General features: G+C 36.3%; 1 protein-coding gene across 8 annotated transcripts in view; it reads left to right on the forward strand.

Annotated features, from left to right (window-relative positions):
* LOC311432410 (cadherin-19-like) overlaps positions 1 to 24,282 on the forward strand; it is a 113,063-nt gene extending 88,781 nt beyond the window's left edge. For all 8 annotated transcript variants that reach the window (XM_084510850.1, XM_084510847.1, XM_084510849.1 and 5 more), the window contains 5 exons: positions 902 to 1,038; positions 9,798 to 9,919; positions 15,292 to 15,409; positions 17,589 to 17,840; positions 23,136 to 24,282. In XM_084510850.1, the coding sequence (XP_084366976.1) occupies positions 902 to 1,038; positions 9,798 to 9,919; positions 15,292 to 15,409; positions 17,589 to 17,840; positions 23,136 to 23,626 (1,120 nt within the window). In that variant the 3' untranslated portion in view covers positions 23,627 to 24,282. The remainder of the gene's footprint in view (positions 1 to 901; positions 1,039 to 9,797; positions 9,920 to 15,291; positions 15,410 to 17,588; positions 17,841 to 23,135) is intronic.
* Positions 24,283 to 24,813: the final 531 nt, after the last annotated feature.

Here is a 24,813-nt window from a genome sequence, read left to right on the forward strand (position 1 = left end):
AAAGAGGGAATAATTAATTGTGGGAATTCCAAAGTGGAATGGTAAGAACGTTTTAAACCCTGAACACAGATTTTACTTCTGTGACATGGACTCTGCTAGGAACTGTGGCACAGTTTTTTTTTTTGTTTGTTTTTGTTTTGTTTTGTTTTTTTGTTTGTTTGGTTGTTTGTTTGATTGATTGATTTTTTTCATGTCATGAAAGAATATTGGTAAATATCCTTTCCATTTGAACCAATATCTCTGGTGTCTTTTTTCAGTACATCTCTGGCCTGTGACTTTAACAATTTGAATGGTATGTATGTACATATGTGTGCACGTGCATGTCTGCATATGGACATAGCATCCAGTGTTTTAAATGAAGACTCAGGAGCAGTGGACTCATTTGCAATCATCTTCTACTTTAGGATTTTGTAGCCTGCCTATGTGATGCTTCATTATACGTAGTTGTCTTTCTTTCTTTATAATGCCCATTCCCTCAGCATCAGAGCATGTCAGCAATGATAAAATAGATTTACCATTATACCTCCACTTAGCTGTTAGTGTTATTCATTTCACAAGTGGCACTTTTGCTGTTTCTTTTCAGCGAAGTCATTCACCTGCTGTGAGCCTGACTTAGATGTAAGAATGAATAATGCATTTCAGATTCAGTTCACATTAATATAGATCTCAGACATATTTAGTTTTATAAAAAGAAGAGCTTTGATCTTGGCAGTAGTGAATTTTAAATGTTTATAAGTGTACATTTTTCATGACTTCTGAGTTGTTGCAGCACACATTTATATGGATATATGCACAGCTTTGTTTTCTCAGCTGACAATAACTTTCTATGTCCTTCTCAAGGAACATTTCTGTATTAGGGAATCTCTTGCTTCACTTTTTTTTTTTTTTTTTTTTGGTGCAGGTATTCTATTGTTCAAGGCATACATTTAAAGAGATTGTTCAGCATCAATGAACACAATGGAACAATCATTACAACTGAACCTCTGGACCGAGAGATTGCTTCTTGGCACAACATAACTGTTACAGCCACAGAAACCAGTGAGTAAGAAATTTAAGGAACACTGTGCTTTATATACTGCAAACTGTAATCATCCTCTGAATATGCCTTATTTTAAATGAAGAATGCATGCTTCCTTCTCATTATACTACTATTGCTTGCTACACGAAGGAACATTATTAAAATGATTAGTTAAATAGAGGCAGAATGCATTTGAGCTCCAAGGTCCTGTGCTCTTTCATAAAAGATGACCTTATAAAAAATAAATAAATAAATAAATAAATAAGAAATTGTAATGGAATTGTGCATGTAACACTTTCAAGTTACACTGAAGCATATGAATTGCTCCTGCAGTGCAAGATCTTATGTTAAATTAAACCCTGGTTAATTTCACACCAGATTTTTGACTAGTGTGAAATTAGCCAGGGTCTAATTTAACACCAGTCAGAAACCTGTGGCTCAAATTAATTGTGAATGTAAGGCCTAAATCAGTTAGACTTCTCTTCAGTGACAATTAAATCTCTGAAATCTCCTTTATATAGTTTTCATCTCTCATTTTTGTTTGAAAGTCAAATACAATTGCCTCCATTTGTACTTTTGGTTACCTGCTTGCCTTAACTCTAGGATAATGCTCTAGAAAATTAACAGCTACTAATTTATAAAGTGGTTTAACAAGATTATTAAGATACTTTTTAAAAACTCTTCATATCAATCCCTACAAAGGAGAAGAAAAAGCCAAAATATACAAATATACAAAACTGGCTAATCAATAAACCAAACAGATTTGCTAAATACTTTTAGCATGTTAGTTTAATTCTGAATCTCATTGAAATGTTATTTATTGTTAAATCTACTTTAAACATATATTCATTAGTTCCTCAAAGGAAGCATTCCCTGTATATATGTCAGAATTTTACTGCTAGAAGTTCAATGCAACATATCCAGTAACCTTTTTCAGTGAAGTCTTTATTTTGTGTTTGAAAATTGATAGTATTACCTTCCTTTTCGGCTTCTCTGGGTGTTTTTAAATATAAATATATCTCACTTTTCTTGTTGTTGGACAGCTGGCAGGTGATGGTAAAGTTGATCTCTGGCATATTTTTGTCATGTCTTGAATAACACTATGGAAACACAGCAGGATGATTTTGGTCTGGACTTTTCTGTTTAGCTAAACAATAAAAAAGGAAAGAACCAAATGTTACAAATGAATAAGTATCTCCTGAGCAGAAAAAAAGCAGGTCTTTCATAGTAATGAAAGTTATTGCAGACAGAATCATTATCTCCACATTCTTATTTTTATTCTTTATTTCTTTAGTGATGATAAGGTCACTGTCTATAAAAATATATTCCAAAGCATTGGAATTAGGTCACCTTGCTATGGACATACCTGAAATTATTTATATTTTGAACTAGTAACATTTTATTCCTTGAAATATAGTCCTACCATACACTATGTACATGAGACATTTTGTGGATGACATGTGGATGACATTGTAGCTCCACTGAGGCCAAATCAAAATGACATTAGACCTCATCCACACTAGCTATTCATTGAAGTTGAGATAGAACTTGAAACTGCATTACAGCAGCAACCTCTCTGGGGGCTTATTCAATGTCCTGGCATTTATACAGGACCCAAGCCTTTTGCCTTTACTGTGATGACAGAGATCAGAAATTATTGAGAGTAATTTGCCTGTTATTTCATGACTTGTGATGTGGATCATTCAGTTGAGATACTGTGTTTAAAGGAGCCCAGAATAAGATCTAATTCACGTGAGTTTAAACTCAAGTAGTGGGAACCTGCAACCTGTTGAACCTTATTCCACTTTATACATAGGATTTTTTCCAGCTCAAGAGAAATCAAGATTTATTTGATCAGTTTTTACTTGGTTTTAATAAGCTTCCACCAAGTGCAAGTCTAAAGCATAAATAGAAGCATTCTAACAGTCATAACAGAAGCAAACATGACAGCAAAAGATCCTTAAGCCATTATATTTACATGACAGTGATTTATTGAGTCAGAAGATGATTTTCAGACAATTAATTAATTTTTTAATTAGAATGACTGGCTCAGCTTTCCCTCAATTGAACTAAACATGAATGAAAAAAATCCCCATGATAGCAACTGGCTTGAGCTCAATTTGATTCTCATTTCTCTATATTTCTGGTGGAAAAGTTAGTCTTACTTAAACTTGCCCTAAAGAGACAACAGTCATTTGTCCATAGGGTTTTTCAGATGTCCATTTTTATTGTGTTATAGAGCTACTTCATGACTGCAGAATTTATAGCTCTTTGAAGGTTTCAGTCATGGATCATATCATTAATTCAGTGTGTAATTGTCACCCTTCTTTGGCCATATATACTTTTGTTGATAGACTTCTTTTCAGATTAGTTCCAATGTCCCTACTAGTACCTAGGTGCTGTTTGTGTGTGCATTTATTTGATGGTAGGATGTAAGTCAACACAGCATCCGTGAATCTGATGAACAAGCAAGTTAAGAATAAGCCAAGATAGATGGCAGGGCTCTACCCATGCCTCTTTGTGTATGGCTGAAGGCACTAAAATCTTCCCCTCACTCCTTATAGAATTACAGTCTATTACACACCCATCTCTGACCTAACTAAAAAGGTTAAGTCATGCGCTCTGTGTATGATTTCTAAAAGGGATGTGTGCTACTTTTTGTAAATAAAATAAAATAAATAAACAAAGCATTATTTCATTGTCTATTATATTATTGTGAATATTGGGATTAAACACAAGAAATGTCATTCCCCAAAGAACTATCTCTGAGATGACACTGACAGATCATAAGCTTTGGTAAATTAACACAGCTCTAATGATTTCACAGGAGGAATAGTTATGTGAAACTGCTGACTATCTAGCCATTTATCTCAGTGGTACTTGCTTTTGCTGTCATTTCTTTGGCAAAAGACTCAAAGCTATCAACACAGATTCCATAAGTCCCAAGAAATCAAATGTCTGCTCCAAGGAACTAGTGGATTATAAATTTAAAAAGAAATGTAGGAACCACCCAAAGCCATATAATTTGAAGTGACGCAGAAAGGTTTCTCTTAAAAGTCCATTAGATTATTTTAAGAAAATGTCTTAAGGACTTCTGAATGGGTGATAAGCAGTGACACTTATACACATCGTGAAGCATATTTTAACTGTAATGAATGTTCTGTGAGTAACATACTTGTGTTTTAGACAGAGCAGACTGAGATATTGACATGTGTAATCTAATAGATATTTAGTGCTCCTAGAATATCTTAATATGATTTTATTTATTGGAAAATGTCTCCGTTGTGTCTCTTATCCAACAATACATTCAAGTAAGTATGAATAGTATTGTTGCTACAAAACTTCTTGCCTACTGGTGTAGATATATTACACTGTGGTGAAAGCAGACCTTTCTAAGAGCTAAGTGATGATTAGTGCCATCTAAACGTGGATTGAATTTGCTGATAGGTGAAGGACTTCCAAGAGGTATTCAGTACCCTGAGATCTTCCTTCTGCTGTTTTCAGGTGTGTCCTCGTTCTAGCTGTGATAGGGTTAACTTTCTTCATAGTAGCTTGTAAGATGCTGTCTTTTGGATTTAGGATAAAGAAAATGTCAATAACACAATGATGTTTTAGTTGTTGCTGATCAGTACTTACACTAAGTCAAAGACTTTCTAGCTTCTCAAAGCTCAGTCTTGGCATCAGATCCAGAGACATTTTCTTCTCCTTGAGGGTGCTGAATAGTGTTGAACATAGCTCAGTAGAAATGGGCCAGGCCGCAGAATGTTGCAGTGATTTACATCTCTCTGGAATTGCCAGTGACAGCATATTTTTCCAAACACTACCAGTTTTCAGGATTCTGCACTTGTTCAGAGGTAAAGTTCCCAAACAGTGGAAGTGCCCACTGTTCTGCGTACCTGTCCATACTATCTCCCACACCCTGACATTCATAACTAGCTTGTTTCCCAGCAGATCTCTGGGTGATATTCTTAAATAGATGTTTAACCTTTCACCAAACTAGAAACACATTCAGGAGACATCAGTACAGGTTTAAACATCCAAAGAAATTCAAAATTCTTAAGAGCTATTGTATCTGGCCTGGAGTAGGAAGGGAAGGTGAAGAAGAAGGGGAAGGTGTCATTCCTTGTCCTTCCTCCACAGATCGGATCTCTGAGGAGAAAAGGTAGTAAGTATAATTGTTGATAGTTCTCAAGAGATGGTTCCCAAAGTTAACAGTAATGCTGAGACCAGGTATCAGATTAGGCTTATGATCACTGCTTTTATCATTCATGAGGGAGTGTTACACAGTACAGCCAAGTGATAAAATGAAAAGTGACCTTAAAACAGCCCACAGAGCAAAAAAAAAAAAAAAAAAAAAAGCAGTAAAAAAGAAGCATATACAGCAAATAAGAGGTTACATAGTACAACTTGGAGAGCAAGTACAACAACTTCAAAAGCAAAAAATTCAACATTGTGACCAGTAACTATTCATTATTACTGTTATTTATAACAGATTATAAACAATTTGTTCTTTCTAACACATTCTTTTCAGATCTGTCATTAGTGAGATAGGGGAGAAAACTGGAAAGAAAATTGCATAACTTGTGTGTTGAGAACAGGGCAGTTTAATAAGAGAGCAAAGAAAAAAAAAAAGAGAGAGAGAGAGAAGGAAACAGAACAAACAAGCAAACAAAAAAAAAACAAACAAGTAATTCACAATGCAATTGCTCACCACCAGCCATGTGATACCCAGCCAATCCATGAGTAAAGGCAATCTTCCTCCCCGCCCCCCCCGGCTAACTCATCCCAGTTTTATGGTTTACAATATCACAGAATGGTTGACGTGGGAAGGAACCCCTGCAGGTCATCTGGTTCAACCCCCTTGCTAAAGCAGAGGTTTCATTACCTAAACATTTTTAATGTTCTGAATAAGTAAGTATTCTGTTTCTTTCCAGAGAGGGCACATATTTTCCCTAGCCTTCTTTTGTCATTGAGGTACTTGTAGAAGACCTCTTGTTTGCTTTGATGTCCTTGTACAGATTCAATTCTATCTGGACTTAAACTTCTTAAGTTGATCCCTCGCTGCTTGGACATCTCTGTATTCCTCCCAGACTGGGTAGAAAATGGATTGAAAGCAGCTCTGATGAGAAGGACCTGGGTGTGTTGATTGCCTAGAAGTTAAACATGAGCTGGCATTGTGCACTTGCAGTCGAGAGAGCCAACTCTATCCTGGGCTGCATCAAAAGAAGCATGGCCAGCTCATTGAGAGTGGTGATTTTCACCCTCTACTCTGTTCTTGTGAGATCCCACCTGGAGTACTGCATTCAGGTCTGGGGCCCCCAGCACAAAAAAGACATGGATGTGTTAGAACAAGTCCAGAGTAGGGCCACAGGGGGCTCAAGGAACTGGAGCACCTCTCCTATGAAGACAGGCTGAGAGGGTGGGGGTTGTTCAGTCAGGAGAAGAGATGGCTCCAGGGAGACCTTATAATAACTTTCCAATACCGAAACGGGGGCTATGGGAAAGCTGGGAGGGACTTTTTGTTCAGGGAGTAGAGTAATGGCTTTAACTAAAAGAGAGAATTAGATTAGGATAAGGGAGACATTCTTTACTTAGAATGTAGTGAGGCACAGGTTGCCTAGAGAAGTTGTGGATTCCCAGAATCACAGAATCACAGAATTTCTAGGTTGGAAGAGACCTCAAGATCATCGAGTCCAACCTCTGACCTAACACTAACAGTCCCCACTAAAACATATCCCTAAGCTCTACATCTAAACATCTTTTAAAGACTTCCAGGGATGGTGACTCCACCACTTCCCTGGGCAGCCTGTTCCAATGTCTAACAACCCTTTCAGTAAAGAAGTTCTTCCTAACATCTAACCTAAAACTCCCCTGGTACAACTTAAGCCCATTCCCCCTCATCCTGTCACCAGGCACGTGAGAGAACAGGCCAACCCCCACCTCACTACAGCCTCCTTTAAGGTATCTGTAAAGAGCAATAAGGTCGCCCCTGAGCCTCCTCTTCTCCAGGCTGAACAAGCCCAGCTCCCTCAGCCGCTCTTCACAGGACTTGTTCTCCAGGCCCCTCACCAGCTTCCTCACCCTCCTCTGGACCCGCTCAAGCACCTCGATGTCCTTCTTGTAGCGAGGGGCCCAAAACTGAACACAGTTCCCCATCCCTTCAAGTGTTTAAGGCCGGGTTGGATGGGGTTTAGTGAGTTTACTGTGCGACCTCCTAGCTGCCCTAAGGAACTTGAACTCCACATTTTCATGGTGACTGAAACAAAGACTACCTTTGACCTATACATTCCCCACAAGTCCCTCTTTGTTGGTGAGAACAAGGTCCCGTACAACACCTTTCCTCTTTGCCTTCTGTATCACATGGAGAAGGAATTTATCACCGATGCATTCCATGAACTTCCTGGATTGCTTAATACACTTTTGTGTTGTCCCTCCAGCAGATGTCAGGGTGGTTAAAAAGTCTCCAAGTAGGACCAGGACTTTTCCTAACAGTTTTTAGAAATTTTAATCTTTATTTTTTTTCCTGGACAGGTGGCTTGTAGTAGACCCCCACTATAATATCACCTGTCCCTGCCCTCCCTTTAATCCTAACCCATAAATTCTCTTTTAGCTCCTCAAACATCCCAAGGCAGAGCCACATACATTCCAATTGGACATTGACATATAGGGTGAAACTCCATACTCATCTCCCTAGCCTGTCCTTCCTAAAGGTTGGGTATGTCCAATGTAAATGTTGAGCAAGGTGTCATGTGATTTGAAATATTCCTTTGGTTAGTTTGGGTCAGCTGTCCTGGCTGTGTTACCTCTCAAATTCTGGTGTACCCCACCCTCCTTGCTCTCAGGGCACTTCGAGAAGTAGGAAAATCCTTGGCTTAGTGCAAGAATTACTAAGCAACAAATAAAACATCAGCATGGTATTGTCCTGGTTTTGACTAGGATAGAGTTAATTTTCCTCCTAGTAGCTGGTAGGGTGCTGTGTTTGGGATTTAGGATGAGAATAATGTTGATAACACACTGATGTTTTAAGTGTTGCAGAGCAGTACTTACACTAAGCCAAGGACATCTCAGCTTCTCGCTCTGTTCTGCCAGTGGGCAGGCTGGGGGTTCAGCAGGAGCTGGGAGGGGATAGACCCAGGAGAGCTGACCTGAACTGGCCAAAGGGGTATTCCATACTATATGGCGTCATGCTGAACAATTAATATGGGGTGACTGGCTGGGGTGGGGGCACTGGCTGCTCTGGGATAGGCTGGGCATCAGTCAGTGGATGGTGAGCAACTGCATTGTACATCACTTGTTTTGTACAAGTTATTATTATTATTATTATTATTATTATTGTTAATTTTCCTTTATTTTCTGTCCTAATAAACTGTCTTTATCTCAACCCAACAGGCTTCTTTTTTTTTTTTTTTTCTGATTCTCTCTCCCATCCCAGAGAGGGAGGGGAGAGGGTGAATGAATGGCTGTATGGTGCTTAGCTGCCAGCTGGGTTAAACCACAACTGGTATCAACATTATTTTCATTGTAAATCCAAAGCACAGCACCGTATCAGCTACTATGAAGAAAATTAACTCTATCACACCTGAAACCAGGACAAGGTGACATTTATGAACATTTTTATTGCATAAGGTTTTGTTTCTTTGATTGATTGATTGATTTTAGGGCCTATTCCACACACAATTTTCTATCATTAAATTATTATAATTAGGTTTGGATTTTCCTTGTCTGAGACAGTTACAGCAATATAACCTAATGTAAATGCAGTAAATGCAGGAATTGAAGTGTCTTATATTGGCAACTTTATTTTCCTGTTCATTTGGAAACACGCCATATTAACATAGCTTTTACATAGCCACAGTAGTAAAGTATATTCATCTAAGAGAAGCTCTAAAGCTTTCATGAGTATCAAATGCCTATGTATTAAATCTGCTGTGTGAATAGTACTTGGAAAATAACTGTAATCCCATCTAACAATTCCATCAAGAGTAAAGCTGTACACATGTCTGGGTAAACACAGACTTCTTTACAAATATATGTTTGGGACCAGTGGGTAGAATAGCTCTGTTTTTCCAAATTCCAGCTCTGTTCTTTATAGAATTCTCAACTTTCTGTTTCGGCTAGGACCAACTATCAGTGTCTATTACAATTATTCATGGTTAGCAGTGGCACAAGTATCTTGAAATTATGTAAATTTTGGTGAGATTTTCACTAAAAACTTCAAAATTTCAAAATATGAAAGGAGTACAGTGTAGTAAAGAAGTATAAGTATATCAAGGGATTGTAATAGAATTTCTTAAAAGTTGTGACCAATCATTGTGGTATGCATGATAATAAGATGCTCTTCATGAACAAAACCTCATTTAATTTCTGCAGATCAAATTTTATTTTTTACATTTAAATCAGTTTCCAACTTAGTAAATGAAAAAGTGAACATATCTAAACTTTTGTAAGAAGTACTATGACATTCTATTGTAATTTAACATAATGTTGGAGAAGAAAAACAAAGTCATTTCAAGACAGAACCCCAGCAAAGCAAAAAAGCACCCTTATTTCTATGTTAGCAATTAAGACTAGAAGTTTAACTTCAAAAGCACATGCTAAATCATATTGCAGGTTATATATTAACAGAATTATTTTAAAAGATTTAGTATTTAATGTGTCTGTAAGTGTCAGTAACTATTTTTCACTGTGAAATATAAATAATATTCTCTCTTGTCTATATTACTTTAAAATATATAGCAGATAACATAAATTTTTATTTCCATCTTCTTTTAACCATTAGGAAATCCTGAAAAAATTTCAGAAGCATATGTATATATCCAAGTTCTTGATGTTAATGATCATGCACCAGAATTCGCTAAATTTTATGAAACATTTGTTTGTGAAAATGCGGTTTCTAACCAGGTAAGTGTTAAGGAGTTAGCTACCATTTTTCTCATTGCCATGAAGATCTGATCTGAGATGACACTATTTCCTCTGAGATTGACTATTTTAGTACTACAAGCATAGGATATATTTTGTCTAATTCCAAAAATAATTCTGTTGATATGTGTACAGTTTGAAATACAAATTTCAGAAGACTGATAGGTATTTTCCCTTACTGAATAAAGCACCACAGAACATGTAAAAGAAAGATACATCTCCTTGTTTGACTGTTAACATTCTAAACAAACAAATAAATAACAGATTTGATTCACGTTAATGTCACAGGTATAAGACCTAGGCCTGAGATTTTCAGTCACAGCATAACATCATCTGGGAGAACCAGATTTAGACAACATTTAGATTTATTTTTTTTTTTCATGTGTGTGGTTTAGAATATTTTGGTTAGAAACCATGTGTTTTGAACTAAATTCAAACCTTAGTGAATTCAGTTGAAGCCTGCAAGTCTTTAAGTCAAATCCTTATATCTTCAATAGCTGGAAAATGTAGGGTTTGTTGTATCAAATATCCTTCCCAGGATTTTTTTTTTTTTTTCTATTTCCTCCCCATGTGCATATTATCACATCCAATAGCTCTCTAATCTCCTAATACCCATAATGTACATTGCTCACTCTTCATTCTTCATTGTTTTACATTTTTTCTAAGTTATTCAGATCTATGACAAACTCTTCAAAAAGAGTGCAGCCAGACTCCAGACAAGAAAACTAAAAGAAAAAAAAAGGGGGATGTTCAAAGTGGTTTTTTGTTTTGTTTTGTTTTGTTTTGTTTTTTAGGTTCAAACTGACCAACAAATACCTAAAAACAGAGAAAAAAATATGTATGTTTTTTAATCCTGTAATGAATTCTTTTGACTTAAAAATTAGACCTTTGGGATATCTGTGATGGTTCTGTTCAAATATTTTGCTCTGTTTTGATTTCTAAGTCACAGATTTTCTCTTTTTACATCAGATTGATTTACTCAGACCTTGATTAGTTTGCAGTTAAATAAAGATTTCCTCTTGAAAAAAGGAATTTTATAGAGCTCTTTGCATCCATTTATATGTTTCTACATCAGCAATTGGTTTGTTTGTTATGCACGTGGTAGTTTTCCATCTGCAAAGGCTACCTGTGCTTCAGAAGTAGCTGGAGAAAGGCATATCCCTTGGTCTTCAGCTAATATATTGTCGGGTCAAATGGCAAGCATTAAAGTAAATGTCTCCCTCCCCTCCCCTCCCCTCCCCTCCCCTCCCCTCCCCTCCCCTCCCCTCCCCTCCCCTCCCCTCCCCTCCCCTCCCCTCCCCTCCCCTCCCCTCCCCTCCCCTCCCCTCCCCTCCCCTCCCCTCCCCTCCCCTCCCCTCCCCTCCCCTCCCCTCCCCTCCCCTCCCCTCCCCTCCCCTCCCCTCCCCTCCCCTCCCCTCCCCTCCCCTCCCCTCCCCTCCCCTCCCTCTCCTCTCCTCTCCTCTCCTCTCCTCTCCTCTCCTCTCCTCTCCTCTCCTCTCCTCTCCTCTCCTCTCCTCTCCTCTCCTCTCCTCTCCTCTCCTCTCCTCTCCTCTCCTCTCCTCTCCTCTCCTCTCCTCTCCTCTCCTCTCCTCTCCTCTCCTCTCCTCTCCTCTCCTCTCCTCTCCTCTCCTCTCCTCTCCTCTCCTCTCCTCTCCTCTCCTCTCCTCTCCTCTCCTCTCCTCTCCTCTCCTCTCCAACAAACATTTTCAGGTGGGCTGCTGGATTATAAAAGGTTCTATACTAAAATAAGACCTGAAGTAAGAAATTTTTCAGCAATTCAAGTCAATACAACAATCAGAAGCAAAATATTCACTTTTTGTTTGTTTGTTTGTTTATTTGTTTGTACACACACAAAAATATCAAGCTTTTCCTAAATTTTGACTCACAAGTAAAAAGTGCAGTGTTTCTGTCTGTGGTGATGATGTCCCCAGTAAAAGGCTAGAATCTCTGAGGTTAGATGTACAGAAGTCTAAGAAATGTGTTTTATATCTATATCTATTTACATAGATATAGATATACAGCTTTTCTCCTGGTGAATTTTATTGTATGCTCAGCAAAATCAGAGCCGCCTATTGGTTTCTGAATATTTTATAGACTCATCTCAGTTTTGCTGAGTCTTAATGGAAGTGGTATAGTAAGAAATAAACATTAAGGGTTTGCACTGTCCTCCACTTCTAGGGTGAATCCTTAAAAACATGTGAATATGCTGAACATAACCATAGAAATCTTAGCTTTGTGTAAGAACAGCACAGTGCAAACCAAAACAAGGGATTTTTTTTTTTTTTTTTTTCAGATAGACATGTACTCCTCAGTATTGTATTTATTGGAACAGATACAGATGAAATTTATGGGAATTAATGCATTCTGTATATAAAATTACAGAACTTAATAATGAAATAGCAAAGCAGTATTTAAAGCTGCAGTAATTTTGTGATTTTTCAAATTATACATTTCTAAAAATATACATTTCAAAGATATTTTTAATATGTGGTTAAATAATTATTAGTCAGAACAAAAACTGGATGTGTAAAAAGCAAATCATCTATTCTTGGACTTTTTTTTTTTTTTTTTTTTTTTAATAGATTGCCAATGGTAGGTAGTTCTATATTTTAGTAGCCAAATTAGAAATGAAGTGTAGTAGAAGCTGTCTTTATGTCTTACTGCTATATGCAAGCTGAATCTGCATATTCAGTGTAACTTGATAGACCTTGAATATTATGGTCAAATATACAACCTTTAAAAGCTTTTTCTTACCTCTGGACATGGAAATAGTACCAGCAAAACCTCATAAAATACCAACAGAGTTTTGTTGTTGTTGTTGTTGGTGGTGGTGGTGTTTGTTTTTTTTTTTTTTGTAGCATATGGCAGAACAATATCATAAAAATATGTTACTCATTTATGTTTTAGACCATATGTATAGTTTTGCTCTCTGTTCTTGTTCATATTAGGAATATTCTGGGAATATTATCCCCTTACCAAAATAAAGACTATTATTTATTCCCAGTGTAACACTAGGGATCAGCTATTGTTCTTCACTGATATCTTGAACTTCCTGCCAATACCCAAATTTGTATCACCTTAGATATTTTGTTTGCTCTGAGAAAAGAAAAACCTGTTCCTAAGGAATTTCCATCCTTTGTACACTGTCACTAAGTATATCACTCAACAATCTCTTCTCAATAGTAATAATAAAAATTTATCAAGGTTATAGAATCATAGAATCATAGAATATCCTGAGTTGGAAGAGACCCTTAAGGATCATCAAGTCCAACTCTTGACACCGCACAGGTCTACCCAAAAGTTCAGACCATGTGCCTAAGTGCACAGTCCAATCTCTTCTTAAATTCAGACAGGCTTGGTGCAGTGACCACTTCCCTGGGGAGCCTGTTCCAGTGTGCAACCACCCTCTCTGTGAAGAACCCCCAGCCTAAATTTCCCCTGCCTCAGCTTAACCCTGTTCCCGCGGGTCCTGTCACTAGTGTTAATGGAGAAAAGGTCTCCTGCCTCTCGACACCCCCTTACGAGGAAGTTGTAGACTGTGATGAGGTCTCCCCTCAGCCTCCTCTTCTCCAGGCTGAACAGGCCCAGTGACCTCAGCTGTTCTTCGTACGTCTTCCCCTCAAGGCCTTTCACCATCTTCGTAGCCCTCCTCTGGACACTTTCCAACAGTTTCATGTCCTTTTTATACTGTGGTGCCCAGAACTGCACACAGTACTTGAGGTGAGGCCGCACCAGCGCAGAGTAGAGCGGGACAATCACCTCCCTTGACCTACTAGTGATGCCGTGCTTGATGCACCCCAGGACACGATTGGCCCTCCTGGCTGCCAGGGCACACTGCTGTCTCATATTCAACTTGCTGTCTACCACGACCCCCAGATCCCTCTCTTCTAGGCTGCTCTCCAGCGTCTCATCGCCCAGTCTGTACATGCAGCCAGGGTTTCCCCGTCCCAGGTGCAGGACCCGGCACTTGCTCTTATTGAACTTCATGCGGTTGGTGATCGCCCAGCTCTCCAACCTGTCCAGATCCCTCTGTAAGGCCTTTACACCCTCATTTGAGGCGTAAAGGTTCCTATTGAGGTTCCTCATATGGAGTGAAAATATAGATTTGAAATATATATATATATAATGTATAAAAAAGACAGAGTAATAGGAATAAAAAGCTTCTAGGGTAGAAGCCACAATTTGCACACTGCTGTGTTGATTTCATCAAACTTAGCTTTTTTGAAAAAAAAAATGTTGAATTTTTAGATCTTTCACTGAAAAAAAAAAAAAAAAATATTTAATCAGGAAAGAGTTTTCAAAAGCACAGATGGAAGGCTGTAGTCACTTGTATTGACTTACTGCTGGTTTTGCTTTTAAAGTACTTCTTGTAGCATATATGTGCTTTCTCTTTTGGGGTAAGTTGAGTATGTAGGTCTCTTGGGTACAAATAAGGCATGAGGTGACTGATAAAATAGAACCCAAGTTAAAATTGGACACTATCTTTTCTTAAAGTTGGTAGACTTGAAGCAGCATGATCAATGATCCTCACTTACTATTATATCCTGATGGCCAGGTCACTAAATGTTTTCTGGTAAAAGTAAAAAATTTAAGCACTTTGTTAGCAGAAACATATCTAATTTATTAAGTATTTATTTAGTTGTTTCTTTACAGACATAAAATAGAATCTTTCAAATGTTAAATGTTACTTTTGATGTTATATTACAAATGACAATCTGTTTTGACATATTTTTAAATGAACGATATTTTATTTTCTTGAGAAAAAATTCCATAGAAAATTCCAAGAAATTCCATAATCTGTCTATTATAATATTCAAAATCAATACTTCAGCACAGGAACTTGTCAGCATATCTCTCTTACTGCAGCTACAAAATATCAGTTGAATGATATCAATATGTGTGTGGGCTGGAAGGAAAAGTATTTTGTATAGAATAATTTGTTTAAATGTAGAATCACCTTTCACCTTGGCACCTTGGAGGTAGGGTAGGAGAAAGAGAGAAAAAGAAGAAAAAAGGACTAAATACTATATATATGATTGTTTTTTTCTTTTATGAAAACTTTATAAAACTTGCACCTTGTCTTTTGATCCAGGAAATCATATATTTTCTCAAGATTTTAATGCCTAGCACTCAAACAGATGAAAAATAAAAGCAGAATATTTTCAGATTACCAGTCTCAATGAGACTTTTTAGATATAGGAGCTGTATCTTTGTGAGTATATAACATACACTCAATATGTATTTACAAACTTCATTTCTAGCATCAGTGGCTTAACATGATATGTCCTTTTATCATTTTAAAGGAACATTGAACGCTTTTGTAGTTTAACAATTGTACTTATATGTGTTTCCAGCTAATTCAGAGCATCAGTGCAGTGGATAAAGATGATTCAGAAGAAAGTCATCATTTTTACTTCTCATTGGCTCAGGAAAGTACAAACAACTCACGTTTTACTGTCAAAGATAATCAAGGTACTGTCATTCATGTGGGTCTTTAAGGCTTTTCTAATGAAAGATGGATGTTTCGAATGGTCTTCACATCACCAATTTTATAAAAATTTCCACTTATATAGAGAATGTTGTTATAAGAACACAACATGAAGCATATTTCAAAACAATAATTTGATAATATCAGTTTATTTTCCTTTTTCAGTCAAGTAAACTAAATGGCAAAAGATGATTTTATATCAATGAAAAGAAAAAAATAAATAAATCTGAGATTAAAAAAAAAAAAAAAAAAAAAACAAAAAAACAAAAAAAAAAACCTGCTATTCCTTATAATTTATCTTCTTAATATAGGATGTAGTGGAAAGTACCAACTTTATTGTTAAAGCTATGCATTTATTTAAGAAATAAGATTTCCAGAAAGAGAAGATTGTTGTTAGTACAAGTCTGTTACTTCATCACTTCAGTAAGACCAAAATTATAAACACAAATTAATAGGAAAGTAATCTTATTTCCTAAAACAATTTAAACTACATTAATTGGTTACTGATGACACCATATAAATGTCTCCTATATGAATTTTAATGTTATTCAGAACTGCAATTGATTGAAACTCTTAAAAAGAGTAACATAGATATCAAGCAAAACCAGTCCAAGGCAAAAAATGTAAATACAGTAACTGCAGGAAATGCAACCACTTAGAGTCAGCCTTCTGAGAGTATGAAGAGCTTCTTCAGACTCAGCTAAAGTACACATTGCTCTTATTGACGTTGCTAATTATTTGAATTTTCTGGCTAGGTGAATAAATCAATGGAAGTAAGTTTTGGAAAGTTCAGACTATATTAAATGGCAAACAACTTTTCTTAATATCTTCAAAATTAAAGTCAATGTTTTAATATGTTTCAGTTCCCAGCTTCATTAACCTCTCACTCAGTGCCAAGAAGAGATAACTTGTTACATTAAGATCAAATTGTGTACAAGGAGCCTTTCCCACATTTGCTCATTCAGCACAAAGTCCAAGCAAAGATATGCAGTATATTCAGTTCCTTTTGGAGGCTATTGATAAGAAAAAAAGAAAAATCTTTTCCAGCATCATATGCTCAGCCTTCAGTCTCTACCCTTCTGCTGCATTTCACACAAATGGCTGGGTGATTTGGGATAGTAGTAGGCAAGAGGAAAAGTGAGTCTAAAGATCTGGAGTCTTTTATCTCACAGTTGTCCTCTGAACTATGACTAAGAAACATGGAAAGTCTTAAATATGGGGAGTTAACTTCAGTAGACTTTGGATAAATATGCTATAAATGTAATGGATGTATGTTCATAAAAATGTATGAACTCATGTGGTTATTCATCCTGCCATGATCAAAAACCTGACATACATGTATAAATATTTTTTTTTCTTTGTGCGCAGATTTCAATAGTCTTAATTTGTTTTCCAGTGAGCTAAATTTCAGATTAGAATTAGTTCATAAGGAGTTCAGTTCAGAAGGGGCTGTACTTAAACTGTTTATTGGGTTTTATACAGTACTTATTAAACACTAGTAGTTAAAGCAAGGTGAGAGACTAACAACTTTTCCTTCCTTTAGATAATAGGTGCTAAGCTAGCTCCAGTTTTCTCTCAGGGAAAGAAATAAAAGACTATTTCAGTCTTTTATTTTATTTTATTTTATTTTATTTTATTTTATTTTATTTTATTTTATTTTATTTTATTTTATTTTATTTTATTTTATTTTATTTTATTTCTTTCTTTGTCTTCTTTCACTTTTTACCTGCTTTCTCTGTGTGATGTCAGGCACATTTTTGGACCTTTTGGATTGGTAAACTGTCTATATTTCATCTGTGAGCTGCTGGATTGTTAACAGCTGGTTGCAGGAACCATTATAAGAACCAATTTATTGGCCTGAGCAGGTATCAGATACTATAAACTGGAATTTTTTAGCTTCAAACATTAAAACAGCTTTAAGGTCAATTTTTATTATTGAACCTGGAACACATATGACAAAACAAATGTAATTATTCACAGTTGACACAAGGACAGTTCATATATCCATGGCTGGCTTTACTTTCTTAACGTTGCTAATGTTGAACAGTAGCATTGTTTTTAAATAGGTCATATTCCACTGGATTTTTATTGTTATTGTTTTTATTGTTTATTGTTATTGTTTATTATGATAAATGCCTATCATGTACAAAAATTATCTTCTAGATAACACAGCTGGGATTTTCACAGCAAAAAGTGGTTTCAATAGACAAGAACAGTTTTATTTCTATTTGCCAATATTAATTCTGGATAATGGATCCCCACCACTTACAAGCACAAATACTCTCACTGTCACTGTCTGTGACTGTGACACTAAAGTGAACACTTTCTACTGTCGATATGGAGCTTTCATGTATTCCATGGGTCTCAGTACAGAAGCTTTAGTTGCTGTTTTGGCTTGCATACTAATACTCCTGGGTAAGTAGAAGTAAGATAAATGACTTTTTTTTTTTTTTTTTTTTTTTTTTTTTTTTTTTTTTACAGTAATCATGACTATGTAAAATAAATAAATAAATAAATAAAGATAATCCCAGACAGGAAATATGGAAGTGCAGTTTTATTGAGAAAAAAAAAAAAATCAATAAGTCAAATCTTTAATTTCTTTTCTGTTTTCTTAACTCTAAATATTTTTTCAAGTTTTCAGTAAAATTTGAATCCTAACACCATGCCTTAAAAGTTTGCTTTGATTATTTAGCATTAATTATAATAAAAATCTGAGAATTCAAAGTCAATATTGAGCCTAGGTAAAGCTGAAGACAGCATTAGCAAAGGAAATTGGTTAGTATAAGAATAAATTAGATACATAATAATACGTTCTGCCTTAGGTATGTACAGCTAAGATCAACACAAAATAATAAAAGATAAAGAGAATCTGATACACTCAGAAACTGAGCAACTGTATCTGTCCAGGCTGATCAACCTGAAGCAGAGGAGGTTTAGCAGGATTTCATCAATATGTATAAATCCCTGAACGAAAGGTACAAAGAAGATGGAGCCAGGCCCTTTTTTTTTTTTTTTTTTTTTTATTTCAATCGCAGATGGCACCAAGTTAGGTGTGTGTGTTGATCTGCTTGAGGGTAGGAAGGCTCTGCAGGAGGATAGGGATAGGCTGGACCAATGGGCTGAGGCCAACTGTATGAAGTTCAACAAGGACAAGTGCCGGGTCCTGCACCTGGGGCACAACAACCCCAAGCAGAGCTACAGGCTGGGAGATGAGTGGTTGGAAAGCTGCATGGCGGAGAAGGACCTGGGAATATTGGTTCGATAGCCAGCTGAATATGAGCCAGCAGTGTGCTTGGGTGGCCAAGAAGGCCAACAGCCTCCTGGCTTGTATCAGAAGCAGTGTGGCCAGCAGGTCTAGGGAAGTGATTGTACCCCTGTACTCAGCTCTGGTGAGGCCGCACCTTGAGCATTGTGTGCAGTTTTGGGCTCCTCGCTACCAGAAGGACATCGAGGTGCTCGAGTGAGTCCAGAGAAGGGTGATGAAGCTGGTGAGGGGTCTGGAGAACAAGGGAAAGGGCTAAAGTTGTGCCAGGGGTGTTTTAGGTTGGACGTTAGGAAGAACTTCTTTACCGAGAGAGTTGTTAGGCATTGGAATGGGTGGCCAGGGAAGTGGTGGAGTCACCATCCCTGGAGGTCTTTAAAAGATGTTTAGATGTTGAACTTAGTGATCTGGCTTAGTGGAGGACTTGTTAGTGTTAGGTCAGAGGTTGGACTCGATGATCTTAAGGTCTCTTCCAACCTAGACAATTCTGTGATTCTGTGATTTTCAGTGGTGTCCAGTGACAGAACAAGAATAAGCAGGCAAAATATGAAGCATAAGAGGTTCCATCTGAACAGCAGAAAGCAGTTCTTTGCTATGTGGTTGAATAAGCAGTGGCACAGACTGTTCAGAGAGGTTGTGGAGTCTTCTTCATTGGAGATCTTCTAAAGCTGCCTGGACATCGTACTGGGCAACCTGCTTATGATGGTCATGCTTGAGCAGGGGTTTGGACCAGGTGACCTCTGTTATTCTCTATGTAAAATCTCCAGAAAGACATTTCTCCAATGTTGGGCATTTTTCCCTGTCAGGAGACACCAAGTTTATTTCCATTACAAAGTATATTATGGATGTGAAAAGTGAACACTGTAAATGCATAGGAGATATCTTTGTACCTCTGCAATGTAAAGCCCTAGTCATGCATAGCTGGTGAATGGCACTTACAAATCCAGACCTACCCAGCTAAGGCTGGCTGTTCCTGCCCTGCTCAGGGCTACGGCTGTTGCAAACTATACCTGGCAGCAATCACTGCTACAATGCATTTGATCTTTTTCAGAAAAAGGAAATAGACCCCATTATTAGTGGGCTACACATTATTAGTGTAGTGTTTGATGAGTGATTTGATGACACTGACATACCATAACAGCAGGTGTACAGTAGCAACCATTCATAGAATCACAGAATGGTTTGGGTTGAAATGGACCTTAATCATCTAATTCTAATATCCCTGTCATGGGCAGGGACACCATCCACTAGACTAGCTTGCCCAGGGCCCCATCCAACCTAGATTTAAACACTTCCAGGGATGGGGCATCCACAGTTTCTCTGGGCAATATGTTCCAGTGATTCATCCATCCTGTAAGTCTGTGACAGACTAAAGGTTAAGGTATGGTAGCTTAGAAAGAAAGAGAAGTGATAAAGATGGGTAGGTTTGTTTTACAAGACAAAACGACTGATCTTAAAGCTTGGTTGTTGATGGTGGTCGTGAACCTGAAGACCTCATTCAAGCTGATGAGAACAAAGCAACATGGAAAGACTTCCAACTCCATCTCTGGCTGTTACCTATGTAAGAATATGATATATATATATATTATGCCTTGTAATTACATAAAATATCATATCCAGAAATATCACAAAACAATTGACTGATCATGTTAGGGAAACAGTTTTTCAACCAAGAGTGAAACTCTACAAACAAAAAAAAATAAATTCAAAGTCAGAAAAAATGAAGGTAAAATAAGGTTTTACTGAGTAATGTGATATCAAATCATTTTAAATTGTGAAAACCTAGTACAACCTGTTTTTCAACAAAATTATTAAAAAATGTGAAAAAATATTATCCAAAATGAACAGGTAAACTTTAACAAACAGTGTCACAACACAAATGTAATGTCAGGAGAGAAAGAAACAATAATAGCAGAAATCATATTATTTTTAAAACTACATCTTTCAAGGATAATGATTCTCTCAATGTATTTATTAATGAGAAAAAATACAATACTAACATTTTTAAACTTCTATATCAGTGAAAAAAAATAAAAAACAATCTTAAGTAACCCCTATTTATTTATTTATTTTCCAAACATATCTAGATGAAGAACATTCTTTTATCTACCTTCATTACACAGTATGATCTCATCTAATCTATGCATAACATCACATAAAGTATATCATTGGTAACCACAGGAAAACTAAGGCTTGAAAATGGTGGCTGGTAGCTCTATACTGATTTTGTATTTTGATCTGCTGTAGTAGCAACACAAGAAAAGAAAGAGAAGTCCAATAAAGCTAATGGAATTATTGGACTTTACACCAGGGAAAAAAAAAGATATTGAATAAGTCAAAAATCACCCTTACTCTGCATTCTGCCTACAAATTTATGGGTTGATTTTTCTCAGCATTAGGAATCTGGATCTAATTATTTCCCATTGTTTTACCTTTGATTGTCCAACTGAATCTCTGGGTGATAATTCATTGAAATGAGTTATTGAATCTTCCTAAAACGTACCCCATAATGTAGTCCCACAGTTATATGAGTTTTGCAGAAGCAAAATGTTTATGAATTATGAATCAGCAAATTTATTTGGCTTTGGGGTCTCAGGATTATGTGACATGCAGGAAACTGAAGCAAAACAATGGCCTCTGAAAAAATAAATCCAATTCTATTTATTCCTTAGAACAATTTGAGTAGATAGAATGAGGATTGAAACAATGAAAGTGTACTTCATAATTGTTGTATCTAGATGGGTGTGCTCTTGGCCAGACACTAGCCATTTTTGACTTCATAACAAAGTCCAGGAATAAACTAATTCCCCCACTTCCATCTCCCTGTTTCCAACAAAGAAATCAGGAATATATGATTGGGATTTGTGGTTTCTAGACTTTACTGTACTTCCAGAGTCACCTTACTTTCAGTAGTGGCACTGAAAAGCAACTCCCTTGACTGAAGCCCCTGAAGACCTTTTTGTCAGTGCAAGCTTACTGGCAGGCATGAATGCATTTAAAAGCTTCTTTGCTTGTTGCAGGATATTTGAACCTGGTCACTTAGTGTTATGCACTTACAGGGTCAAGTATCAGGCAAACTTTGACACTGCATTATCCAGGCCATCAATGACATTATTTATTAAATATTCTAGGCTGCTTGTGGAGAGGTACTCTCTTCAGGTGGAATAAGTACTCACTGTCTGGGGTTATGTACATCATAAATGTCAAAGCAAGAATATAGACACAAAAATAAATTTAAAAGGGACAGAAACTAATCTTCCATACTCTTTACAGATACACATATTTTAAATGCATTAAATCCTCTAATGCATTTTTATGAATATTCAAAATGGGATATACAAATTCCTATACATAATCTGAACATTATTATTATTATTATTTGGAACTTTATCCTTGTATTTATCATTAAAATATAATGAGTTACTTCACCATGCAATAGCTTGAAATAGCTTGAAACTATTTGGGTTTTGTAAATGTATGATAATATTGTAGAAATTATTATTTCCAGGGCTTTCAGGTTTTATGTTACTATTTCACAATGATAGGAAAGAGTATATAGGGAAATAAAGAACTACTTCAGGTGTGTCATATCCCTAACTGAGGTAAAATCCTGTCATGGTTAGTAGTTGTGTCATATTATGTCCCGAGTAAAAAATTACAGTTCACAAACTACTTACTTACTGAATAGTTGAATAAAGCTGCAGTAAGATTTAGATGAAGAAAATGAAATCATTAATCTCTGTGAAAGTCATAGAATATTTAAAATGGATCATTCAGCTAAAAATGAAATGATACAGGATTTGAAAAGAATGATTTAAAATATTTATTTAAAAAAAAAAAAAAAAAAAAAAAGCTTTAATGTATGTTAAAAAAAAAAAACAAGCTGTTCTCATTCAAAAACCCCAACAGTAATTACTGCTACAACATCACAAAAAAATTCTTCAGATTCTTCAAATCTCCAAATCAATGTAGTATAAACAAGTGAACCACACCCTGCATGGTCTATGGACCTGAATTATTTTCAATCCATGGAGTAGGATAGCTCACACATTGTCTCATTTTTCATCTGCTTTTCCTAGGGCTTTAATGTAAGAGAGGGAGAGATTAAAAATAAATAAATAAATAAATTTTGAATGTTGAATTAATATATTATGTGATAAAACAAAGCAGTTTCAAAAAAAATAATTATCTGTTTCCATCACTGCTTCAAACCCTCATCTACCCAAAGAATTGCTCCATTTCATTCACCCATTTTATAAGTCCCTCTGTAGCCATTTTTCTACCACCTTCTGTGATAATCTCAAAACCATAAAAACTATAAAAATCACAGCTCTATAAATTTGTTAAGATAGCCTCACTTTGTAATTGTAGCAATGTTAAGAAACATTACTATTTTTTAAGTATTTCCAAGCACATTCAAAATTTGTTATTTTGTTTCTATTTGTCAGTGTTTTTTTTGGCAATTGTAGCCATAAGACAGCAGAGGAAGAAGTCCCTCTTCTCAGAGAAAGTGGAAGAATTTAGAGAGAACATTGTCAGGTATGATGATGAAGGAGGTGGTGAGGAGGACACAGAAGCTTTTGATATTTCAGCACTGAGGACCCGCACAGTCATGAGAACATGCAAACCTCGAAAGAACATCACCACAGAAATCCACAGCCTCTACAGACAGTCTCTGCAGGTTGGCCCTGACAGTGCCATCTTCAGGCAATTTATTTCAGAAAAGCTTGAAGAAGCCAATACAGATCCTAGTGCTCCTCCATATGACTCACTTCAGAGATATGCGTTTGAGGGGACTGGCTCTTTGGCAGGATCTCTCAGCTCCTTAGGCTCAGACATGTCAGATGTGGATCAGAATTATGACTACCTTTCAGACTGGGGACCTCACTTCAAACAGCTTGCAGGAATGTATGCTTCTCATATGAGTGTAAGGGATTAGTTACTGTTTGCTTGTTTGTTTGTTTGTTTGTTTTTGGTTTTGTTCTTTCCTAAATGCTCAGCAACCAAAACCAACTCTTTTTTTTTTTTTTTTAAAAAAAAAAAGATCATCCCACATTTATGCGCAAAAATAAAGTCCAAAGTCTTGGATGTGAAGATCTTGTGAAAAATCATACAAATAATCTCATGATTTGAGGGAACAGGACCTCTCCATTTGAAAATCTAGTGTCTATTTGAATTTTTTTGAATGCAAATTGTGCTGCTTTGGATATCAAAGTCCCATTCTGGGTACATAACACCTGGGTCCTGCAGGTGCAGAAGGTCACAGAAGCCAAATAGAAATGATAAATAGAATTGCAAATATTCTGCCATTCATAAGCTTTATACAGTTTCCAAAGTTAAGACAGACTTCCACTGTGGCAGTTGAATATATTCTTTAACCAAAGTTAAACCTACATATTTGTATAATGCTTCATAATATAAATAGACTTATGTGAAAAAAGTAAACCCTAGATATTCTAATACAATTGTCAGAAGCATTTAAATGAATCATCTATTTATTGTTCAAAGGATGATAAATAAAGCAAGTCTCTTTTCATATAAGCGTAAAAAAAATAATGATGTATTGCAATAAAACAATGATATATTGCAACAACAGCAAGTATTTGATACTAATTTCTTTAATGGTATTATTGGGAAATGCATAAACACAATAATTAATTTAGCAAATAAGATGGAAGGAAGGAAGGAAGGAAGGAAGGAAGGAAGGAAGGAAGGAAGGAAGGAAGGAAGGAAGGAAGGAAGGAAGGAAGGAAGGAAGGAAGGAAGGAAAGAAGGAAGGAAGGGAGGGAGGGAGGGAGGGAGGGAGGAACCAGTTAAAGGGGTGTTTTTTTGTGTGTGTGGGGGTTTTTTTTTTTTTTTTTTTTTTTTTTTTTAATAATGGAACATAAAATTATCTGCAGTAGTCAGTTATATTATAACTGTATTAAGGATCTTTAAATTGCTAAGCTGATGGTTATAAAACTTTATGTATAACATTAGATGATAAGATAGTAAAATGCTTTAATGTTAATCCACTTCTGAAAATGATCCTTTATCATTCTGTTAAACTTGAATCAGATTTCAAGATTAATTTCCCATTGTATCTTTTAAAAGTAGTTTATAATGAATATAAGGGTGTCTTAGAAT

Source organism: Aythya ferina (genome assembly GCF_964211825.1).
Source record: "Aythya ferina genome assembly, chromosome: 2".
Taxonomy (NCBI): Eukaryota; Metazoa; Chordata; class Aves; order Anseriformes; family Anatidae; genus Aythya; species Aythya ferina.